The sequence below is a fragment of the Pelobates fuscus genome, chromosome 6 (genome assembly GCF_036172605.1).
Source record: "Pelobates fuscus isolate aPelFus1 chromosome 6, aPelFus1.pri, whole genome shotgun sequence".
Lineage (NCBI taxonomy): Eukaryota > Metazoa > Chordata > Amphibia > Anura > Pelobatidae > Pelobates > Pelobates fuscus.
Window position 1 is genome coordinate 290,793,419 of NC_086322.1, and position 11,139 is coordinate 290,804,557.

An 11,139-nucleotide genomic window follows, 5' to 3' on the forward strand; every position below is an offset into this window, starting at 1 on the left:
CTACATCATTTCCCTGCTCTGTATATAATTCCATTTGTGTGAGTGTCTCTTTTTTCATATTTTCAGGATGATAGTTGTGTTCACATGATTGTTCAACTCAATATGAAGAGGAATCTACAACTGGTTGCTCAACTCTCCTCTCGGATGAGAAGCCGTCTCCTCCAGAAATCCTCACAGTCTGATAATGTTATATAAAACAATCTTTCAAAATCTGCTAATTTTCCACCACTGGAGGGAAGCACAACCTTCGAACTTGTCCAAATCTTCTCTGTCCAACATTAACTTCAACAACATGCAAAGTTATAAAAAGATCCATTCTTCGGCATATTCAAGATTTAAAGAGCTGTTAAATGACTTCATATCATATTTTCCCATGTTACAATATTCAGAGCTTTTATACCATTTCTTATTATTTATTTATATTATTTATTTATAAAACAGTAAAATATTTTTAAACATTTGTTTTTATTGTATTGTTCTAATTAAAGATTTTTTAATAAAGTAAAAGTTGATGTCGATATATTTTTATGAGAGTCATGTTAGTGAAACCTTGTGTTTATCGGTAGTTAAAAGACAACGGTCGTCATATTTTCACTTCATTTTCTTTTAAAGTTTTTTTCTTTTATAGCTAATACACTTAATGATTTTTCTTTAATACTGTATATTGGTTTTATTTTTCAGAAAATTTCATGTTTTCAAATAAACTGAAGAGCATACATGACCTAAAAACTAAAAATAACATGTATTAATTGAAGGCTATACCTGCAGTGATATAGCTGAGCGAAGACATATATAAGAGCACTATCAGTAGATTAAATTATGGAGAGATATTCCACCCAGACAGCTTTAGAGTTGGGTTGGAGACATTCAAGTTAAGTAAGAGCTTAATACGTTGTGTTTGGAGTAGGCTAATTCAGGTTGCTTATAGAAAGAAATACAACTTTATGAACGAAAATGAAAAACAGTAGAGAGCATGTTACTATACTATTCAACTGACTGCAACATAACGTGTAGTATGGGGCTTAGCATGGTTTTCAGGCTATCCCTAGTCTATTCCTCAGTCTCCTCTGATAAACCTGTCATGGAGGAATATCCTGTAGCTCTGTTGTAGACACAGAGAGGAAAACCTTCTGCACCAGGCCCAGAGGATGAGGCCCCTTCCACAAAGGCAGATATTAAAGCTTTGCTAAAGAACATCAAAGCCATGTATCAGGCTGACATTTCGATAATTCAGGGAGGAGGTTGCCACCATGACGGGCTGCATAGCAGTGACAGAGGAAGACATGGGGAACACCAGAGTTGCCAAACAAGTACATATACCACATTGCAAGCATTGCAGAATAATTATACAGCTGTAATTACACAAATGGCATCCAATGAGGATAAGGCCTGGACCTGCAATAATTGCATCAGAGGAGTGCCAGAAAGCATACCTGAAGAAGAACTTCCACACTATATACGGTGCCTCATCTCCACACGTTTGCCTCCAAAACAGGCTAAACTACTGATATTAGAGGGGTGTTTAAGACTGCTGATACCCACAAGGACACCCAAGAAGACCTTCAGGGACATACTGATAAAATTGCTGAAGGATTCTGACTGGACAGCGCTGTTGGGGACAATCAGGGTCTTTCTCACCTTGGCTTTTGAGTGGTCACAACTCCCCTTCTATACGGATCTATCCAGGCACACAGTTGCTTGGCGACAGTTCCTTCCTCCTATTACAAAGCTGCTGAGAGAGAAGGAGATTACTTATCGGTGGGGCCCTTGAAGACTTATGGCGAAAAGAACGGGGAAAACACACACCCTTCAATCTGTGATGGAGTCATCTGCATTCCTCTTGGCCTTGGGCCTACCTGCCAACTCCTTACCAACGCAGACACGTCCCCAATGGAGCACTGATACCATCATGCCCTTTGTCCCAAATCCCAGAACCTCCGCGGCAGTGGGACTTGCTACTTGACATGCTTGCTCCCAGATGCTACCATACCTACCATTAACTGGCTATGCAGGCCAATAACCCATGGGAGAGGCAACGAGTACTAACCATCTCAAGTTGATTTTTATTTAATTATATTTGCTTTTTCGTACCCATCTTCACAAAGGGGTCATTAGCATAGTTCAGTTGATATTTTATTTACTATTATCTTAAAAAATTGGCATTTTGCTCAGTGTTGATTCTAATAAGAATATTCAGCTGCATGCTTGCGACAATTCATTTGCATTAATAATAATACCTCTGTTGTATCGATTCACAACCAAAATAATGAATTAATATATATATATATGCATCATTTCACCCTGCATAGACTACATGCAAATCCACTTTTCATCTAATTTGATGACAGTCTTTTACTTCGAAAAAATGTGACAATGTGACAACAATGCTGACAGTTATATTTATTTTTTTCATAGTCAAGGTGATACTCTAGGTAAAATTCAACTAATTCACAGATTAAATAAATAAATGTTAAGCAGGGCACTTTTACTGCTCATGGGCAGGAAGAAAAAAAAAATCTTTTCATATGAGACTTGTTTAAAACAGATGAATATTTTCCATGAAATAAGTTATGTGAAAATAAAACCCAAATTTTACTTTCTAATAATTACTGTTTCACATATCTTGTGAAAAGTCCCCCTGCTGGACACTGATCGAAAAACGAAAGTATAAAGAAAGTGGAATTTGGAGACAATACATTGATTTGGAAATTGTATATGAATTTTCTGATTGCATTCATCGTCATTTTCTGCAAGAATATAAGCAAGCTAGAAGGATGGAGACTAATAGAGCTCAGGCATCCTATAGAAACAGAACAAGGTCTGATATCAAGAGATAATGATGACTCTCACTGTTTCATGGAGAATTCTCTTCTTCTCAAGTCTGGTTTCTGTCATCTATTCACAAAACTGCAAATGGCTCCGTCCTCAGCAGGAATATCTAAGCAAGCAGATCCTTCAGACCTTCAACCAGATGGTGGGTTTCATAAATTCATTCAATGCGTATTATTTCTCTCTTTTTATCAACACTTTCATTTGATTCACACTAAAACAGACAATATTTTCTAAACACTAGCATAATTAATTACTACTATTATTTTATTCTATCATAGTATTCATTAAATACACTTGCTTAGTTTCTACATATCACATATATCTACTGCATCATTAGCCTCATAAGATAAAAAATTAAATGGTAGTGCTCAAAGCCAAGTGAATGTTCATAAAATTATACAGGAGGACACATGACACGAGATAATCACTAACAAGTTAGCAATTCCACAAACCTATAAAACACCACATAACCACAAGCATACTCTTATATTTTAGCTCATTCTTCAACACTAAGGTTTGATTGTTTCTTTTTTAATCAATTATGGAATTTTTTCTTTCCTCTTTCAATTTCAGAGTTCCATTGGGACATCTTCTGGAATTTGCTCACAAAGCTCAACAATTCTTCCTAATATTGACGATCTCTACAACTTTTCTCAGGTAGAATAAGCTTTATTATCTACCTACTGTGTAGACTACATATACCTGGTGGAATGTAGGTGTATTTAATACTGAACACTCCATTAGCTGTAGCAATATTTCATTTTCCAAACATTGACATTGATAGAAGTTAGTTTGAAAAGTATGACTAATTTGATCACTCAATATTCTATAGTAATGATTTATAATAAATTATCCCATGAGTTTAGTAGACCAGATTCATGGAAAGAGAAACTGATCAGGTACACTCCACAGTTTTGTGAAAAACATCCTGGACTCTTTGCTGATGTTAACATGCCATATATTTCAGGATGAAGATGCGATCATCATTGCAAACGAAGTTACCAAGCAAACCATCGGGTTTTATAAAAACCACAATGAAAAGCTCAAATGCAATGACAAGGCTTGGGAGAGATTGCACGAGCTTCTAAATTACCAGGGAAACCAGCTGAATGATTGTGTAAGTATCACCTATATTTATTTCTGTTCCATATCAATGTTTCTAGAATGTGATGAGAATGTTGTATTAATCATGGTTTCTTAAATGTTATCTAGATCCCAGAGGGAGCTGAAAATTCTCAAATTAAACAACGATTATCAGAATACTTCAATGTACTAGAGCAGATTGTAAATAAAAATGTAAGTCTCTTTTGTCTAAGATGTGACTGACCATGCTTTTCTCAGTATTTTGTAATCTTCTTGAACCTCAAAAATTCTAAAACAATCTATCTAGAAAAAAAAATCTACTCAAGATATGTGGAGGTGTTATTTATAGCAATTTATAACTGCAGGAATATAAATAACCCAAATTAGAAGATACATTTAATTGACAAAAACGGTATAAAGACTAAATAACAACTTGCCATCTGCCAGTTTATACTGTTTAATGCTGTCCACTTGCTCGTATCCCCAAGTCGTTGTCTTTTCTACAACATTCAATAACTGTGACCTCTCTGCTCAGGGTCATCTAATAAAATAGTCATTGTGACTATCAAATGGGACCTCCATAATAATGTTGTAGAGATGGAAGAGAGAATTTCATTTCTCATCTGGATCCCACTGTATATATGTTCCCACAGAGTTCTTGTATGAAACAAAGGAATGTGTACCCTATATATGTCTGCTTATGAAATACCAGCTATTGAACATTTCCCTTTCTCTGTTGTATCTTTTCCCATATCTACATCATTTCCCTGCTCTGTATATAATTCCATTTGTGTGAGTGTCTCTTTTTTCATATTTTCAGGATGATAGTTGTGTTCACATGATTGTTCAACTCAATATGAAGAGGAATCTACAACTGGTTGCTCAACTCTCCTCTCGGATGAGAAGCCGTCTCCTCCAGAAATCCTCACAGTCTGATAATGTTATATAAAACAATCTTTCAAAATCTGCTAATTTTCCACCACTGGAGGGAAGCACAACCTTCGAACTTGTCCAAATCTTCTCTGTCCAACATTAACTTCAACAACATGCAAAGTTATAAAAAGATCCATTCTTCGGCATATTCAAGATTTAAAGAGCTGTTAAATGACTTCATATCATATTTTCCCATGTTACAATATTCAGAGCTTTTATACCATTTCCATTTATTTATATTATTTATTTATAAAACAGTAAAATATTTTTAAACATTTGTTTTTATTGTATTGTTCTAATTAAAGATTTTTTAATAAAGTAAAAGTTGATGTCGATATATTTTTATGAGAGTCATGTTAGTGAAACCTTGTGTTTATCGGTAGTTAAAAGACAACGGTCGTCATATTTTCACTTCATTTTCTTTTAAAGTTTTTTTCTTTTATAGCTAATACACTTAATGATTTTTCTTTAATACTGTATATTGGTTTTATTTTTCAGAAAATTTCATGTTTTTATCTAGCTGAGCAGCCATGTTGGGTCAGATTCAACTGTTCTCAACCTAACATTCCTGTTGCTGCAGGTTCACACATAGCAATCACAGCCGCAGGAAAGTTAGGGTTGAGCAGAAGTTGGTCAAATAACAATAGAATATGATCCAAAATGTCTGTTCATTCAGATAAAAAAATAAAAATGTCTCAAAAAATAAATAAAAAATCTATATATTTCATATAAAAATATACATAATTTCACCCTGCGTATATTTAAGGTTTTATTTATGTTGTGACATTGTTTTCCTTAAATAAGAACAACAAATAATTGACTGTTTACTCACCCTGTGATTCCACAATTAAATTCCCTCCTACAAGTCTAGCATTACTAGAGCTGCACAAAATAGTTGTAATATATAAAACAAAACTCTAGAGGGCGCCTGAATACTCAGTGTGATTATAGTTTGAAATTGCCAAACACCAGAATTTGATAAATAGATGATGAGTTTGATATTTATGTTGGCAAAGAAAGTCACAATGGTAAATGTGTCCAAACAAACACTACAAACACAAACAAATAATATAAAGCACAATCAAAATGTATATATTAATATGGCTATTTCAGTTTGCGAATGTTACTTTTTAAAACGTACCTACATACATATTAGAAAGAAAGAAAGTGAATCTTTTACATTCTTGCCAACCCACCTCTCCCTATAGATAATACTGAATTTAAGAGAATTTGTGTGACAGTGTGTCAGTTCTCAGTCCAATTTTTTTATACTGCACTTTTCACACCTGTAGCACTTGCACATTTTTTTTGCGTACATTTAGAAACCATTCTCCTAATAAAGTGTTTCAAACTATCTTCTAATGTTGAATGATATTTTGATTGGTTGTAATTCTAGTGAAGGTGAGTCTCCCTAAATTTTTTATGAGGAGTTCTACCTTCACTACTTGTGTTGGCTTTTTTTTTTTTGTTCTGTAGAAATGGAGAGGAGTCAGGACAGGACTGGGAAAACATTTCGACGTAGACATTTTTTTTTTTTTTTGTAGTGCAGAAGAATATAACAAACAGCATTCCTCAGGTAGATTATAACGCTTGACATTAGGGGTATTCGAGAGTACATGCACCATTTTATATTTATAAGGTGAAGATTATAGGAAATGCAATAGGTCATAGCCTGAGTACACAAAATATTTTAAGACTGGTAGTTAGCGAAAATCATGTGTCAGGATGCAGTCAGGCATATCATAAGAATATATTCTAACCTATTGGGGAGAGGTTAAACAGGCCCGTCGCTACCGGGCAGGCAAACCAAACAATTGTTTGGGGCCCCGAACTGGCCCGGGGACCCAAGCAGAGCTGGTGCTTCCTATAAGGCTGTAGCCGCCTGAGCGCTCTAAAGAGAGCCTCAGGTGGCTGCAGCACTCCTCTCTCGTCACCTCCCCTTCCCTGTAGCGTGGCCGAGCTCCTCTTCCTCCTGGTTGTCAGTCCAATTTCAGTTTCCTGTTCCCGGCCGGACTGACAGGAAGTGCACACTGCGTGCACTTATATGCAACAGCAGCATTTGCACTGTAAACTATTTTTATTTATGCACAGTATATACAACAGCAGTATTTGCACTGTAGAAATTTTTTCTTTATATAAAGTGTGGGTGAACTTAAACTGTATGGCTATGCTGTGGTTCCTGTAGGCTTTGCGTGCGTGTGGTGGGGGAGGGTTGGGGGGGCCTCCATGTCCATTTTGCTTGGGGCTCCCAAATTCCTTCAAACGGCCCTGAGGTTAAATACTAGCTAGGTCATCTGATTGTATAAAAGAACAGGGTAAACCATCAGTTAAGGCATTTAACAGTTGCATAATCAGGTTCTGTGGCTGCTGTCGGTGTGTAGCGGGTCTGATAGCTTAGGCATGGAAGGGCAAGTTAAGTCCACGTTCAACCGACTTCTGACATCGGAAAGCACAGGGAATCTGCTAGGTAGTCCTTCAGGGCCTTGAGCACAAGTGGGTGCCAGTGACGCCTAGTGGTCACAGGGGGTCCATTTGTGGTCAGTGTCGGTACCCTCCTCTGTGTCAGTTTGCCTTTTGTCGGGGGAGCAGTGCAGTATCGTGCAGTTGAGATGTTCCTCCTGCCCTGGTGCTGTAGGAGAGCTTGTACCTTCTTGCCACCAACCTGGGTACCTTTGAGGTCCAGGGTTGTCCCCGTCGGGCTGGTGCGATGGGCCTTGCATGAATTGGATATGCGTCGGCGTCGTGGGTGTCTGGCGGCCCTCCGCGTGTGGGGCTGGTACCTGTGGGTCTGAACCCGTAGTGCTCTCAGCCCAGGTGAGCGTGTTGTTTGGGTTTCCGATGTTCCGGTGGGACGTAGTTGCACCCATGAGAGGTTTCCCAGGTCTCCACTTGATGTGAACCTGGTCCCCAGTGGGTGTTTCAGGAGTAGCCAGTGGCGTACCTACCAGGGTAGCCACTGTGGCCAGCCTCTTCTCTTGGGGGGCCCAGGAGCCGGCCACCTCAGGGCCCCCCGAGGCTGGCCCTCGTGTCACCCAGTGGGCAGGCTGGCGGGCGCGCGAGGGTGCACTCTCCCTGGCTGAGTGCTCCCTCTTCAGCTCCCTCGCGGACCTCACTGATGCCGTAGCCGGAAGATGACGTCATCTTCCTGCGCCGGCATCCCTACGCGGCGCGCGAGGAAGCTGAAGAGGGAGCACTCAGCCAGGGAGAGTGCTCCCTCGCGCGCGCGCCAGCCTGCCTGCCGGGTGACACCACTGGACCCCAGAGAATCCCCTCAGCACTCCCACAGGTGAGGAGGCTGGGGGGATTAAATTAAAAAAGTGTGTGTATGTGTTAGTGTTAGTGTGTGTGTGTTAGTGTGTGTGTGTGTGTGTTAGTGTTAGTGTGTTAGTGTGTGTGTTAGTATGTGTGTTAGTTTGTTAGTGTTAGTGTGTGTGTGTTAGTGTGTGAGTGTTAGTGTGTGTGTGTGTGTGTGTGTGTAAGGGGGGTTAGTGTTAGTGTGTGTTTGTTAGTGTGTTAGTGTGTGTGTGTTAGTGTGTTAGTGTGTGTGTTAGTGTGTGTGTTTGTTAGTGTTAGTGTGTGTTAGTGTTAGTGTGTGTTAGTGTGTGTTAGTGAGTGTTAGTGTGTGTGTGTGTTAGTGTGTGTGTGTGTGAGTGTTAGTGAGTGTGTCTGTTATTGAGTGTGTATCTGCTAGTGAGTGTCAGTGAGTGTGTTACTGTGTGTGTCTGTTACTGAGTGTGTTTGTGTGTGTCTGTTAGTGAGTCTGTTTGATGTCTGTTAGTGATGTCCCGAACTGTTCGCTGGCGAATAGTTCCTGGCGAACATCGCTTGTTCGCATTCGCCACGGATGGCGAACACATGCGCTGTTCGGTCCGCCCCCCTATTCGTCATCATTGAGTAAACTTTGACCCTGCCTGTACCTCACAGTCAGCAGACACATTCCAGCAAATCAGCAGCAGACCCTCCCTCCCAGACCCTCCCACCTCCTGGACAGCATCAATTTTACATTCATTGTGAAGCTGCATTCTTAGTGAGAGTAGGGACAGTGTAGCTGCTGCTGATTTGATAGGGAAATTGATAGCTAGGCTAGTGTATTCAGTGTCCACTACAGTCCTGAAGGACTCATCTAAACTCTGCTGTAAGGACAGCACCTCAAAAAACCCTTTTTAGGGCTAGATCATCAGTCTGCTTTTTTTTGTGTAATGTAATTGCAGTTGCCTGCCTGCCAGCCTGTGTGTCAGGCTCACAGCATATACTGTGCCCACTTGCCCAGTGCCACCACTCATATCTGGTGTCCCAATAGCTTGCATTTAAAAAAAACAAGACTTTTTGGACTGTAATATAATAGCAGCCAGTTTCCTTCAGTAGTGTGCGTTTCAGGGCCTGCCCAGTGCCACCACTCACTCATATCTGGTGTCCCAATAGCTTGCATTTAAAAAAAACTAAACATTTTGGACTGTAATATAATAGCAGTCAGTTTCCTTCACGAGTGTGCGTTTCAGGGCCTGCCCAGTGCCACCACTCACTCATATCTGGTGTCCTAAACAGCTTGCATTTAAAAAAAAACTAAACTTTTTGGACCGTAATATAATAGCAGTCAGTTTCCTTCACGAGTGTGTGTTTCAGGGCCTGCCCAGTGCCACCACTCACTCATATCTGGTGTCCCAATAGCTTGCATTTAAAAAAAACTAAACTTTTTGGACTGTAATATAATAGCAGGCAATTTCCTTCACGAGTGTGCGTTTCAGGGCCTGCCAAGGCACAGTGTTACACCAGTGCCACTCATATCTGTTGTCACAGTAGCTTGCACGCATAGTACCACTAATCGAAAAAAAAATGACAGGCAGAGGCAGGCCACTCTGCAGGGGCCGCCGTGGTCGTGGTGCTGTGATTCCCTTTGGCCCTAGAATAATGCCCAGTGTTCAGAGGCCACGTACCCTGAACTTGAAAAGTTCTGAGGACATAGTTGACTGGCTAACACAGGACACCCAATCTTCTACAGCTTCCGCTCGGAACCTTGACGCACCATCCTCCTCCAGCTTAGCTTCGGGCACCTCTCAAGTTACCACTCGCCCGCCTGCCGCCACCACCAACACTAGCACCACAGCCGCTTCACTTGATCTGTCAGAGGAGTTATTTACACATCAGTTGGAAGAAATGAGTGATGCGCAACCATTATTGCCAGAGGATGTAGATAACAGGGATATGTCTCAGTCAGGCAGCATTACACACGTACGGTGTGATGATGATGATGTTGTACCCGCTGCTGCTTCATTTGCTGAGTTGTCAGAAACAAGTGAAGCGGTTGATGATGACGATGTGTCCGTGGATGTCATGTGGGTGCCCGCTAGAAGAGAAGAAGAACAGGGGGAAAGTTCAGATGGGGAGACAGAGAGGAGGAGGAGGAGATGAGTTGGAAGCAGGGGGAGGTCGTCGCAAGGAGCTAGTGGTACAGTCAGACAGCATGCCAATCACCCGGGGTCAGCCAGTCAGCCAGACAGCACGCCAATCAACGCATGCTGTTACCACCACCAGAATGCCGTCATTGCAGAGCTCAGCAGTGTGCCATTTTTTTGTGTGTCTGCCTCTGACAACAGCGATGCCATTTGCAGCCTGTGCCAAAAGAAACTGAGTCGTGGGAAGTCCAACACCCACCTAGGTACAACTGCTTTGCGAAGGCACATGATCGCACATCACAAACGCCTATGGGATCAACACATGAGTACAAGCGGCACACAATCTCAAAGCCGCCATCCTCCTCCTGGTCCAGCATCTTCAGCCACATTAACCACTGCTGTCCTCCTTGCCCCCTCTCAACCATCCGCCCCTCCGTCTCTCGCCTTGAGCAGTTCCTGCTCATCTGCCCACAGTCAGGTGTCTGTCAATGACATGTTTGAGCGTAAGAAGCCAATGTCACAAAGTCACCCCCTTGCCCAGCGTCTGACAGCTGGCTTGACTGAACTCTTAGCCCACCAGCTTTTACCATACAAGCTGGTCTTTCTGGCGTAGACATTTTTAATCACAGCAACCCTGTGGCAGAAGGGGGTGAGGGGGGAAGGTAGAGGTGGATAGAGCCCTGGTGAAGAGCTTTCGCATGAGAAAAGGGCCGTGCACAGAGCAACTGAATTTATTGACACATTTGTGCTGCGTTTGCTTGTGACTTGTCTCTGGTGTCTTTTTATGTTGGATCCAGATGACACAAGGGTCAGGAAAGAGTACTGTACACGTGTTTGGATGCTGCTTGTGGGACTGCGTGTTTGTAGAGTGAGTTGATTGTGGTGTGGTGTTTTTATG

The 11,139-nt window shown here is 41.2% G+C and overlaps 1 protein-coding gene across 1 annotated transcript; it reads left to right on the plus strand.

Moving 5' to 3' along the window:
* The first annotated feature begins 1,250 nt into the window (after window positions 1–1,250).
* Window positions 1,251–4,864, plus strand: LOC134566202 (uncharacterized). Its single transcript, XM_063425909.1, has 6 exons — window positions 1,251–1,310; window positions 2,755–3,000; window positions 3,406–3,489; window positions 3,800–3,949; window positions 4,045–4,128; window positions 4,736–4,864. Exons 1-6 carry the CDS (start codon window positions 1,251–1,253, stop codon window positions 4,862–4,864), a joined length of 753 nt encoding a protein of 250 aa, XP_063281979.1.
* Window positions 4,865–11,139: the final 6,275 nt, after the last annotated feature.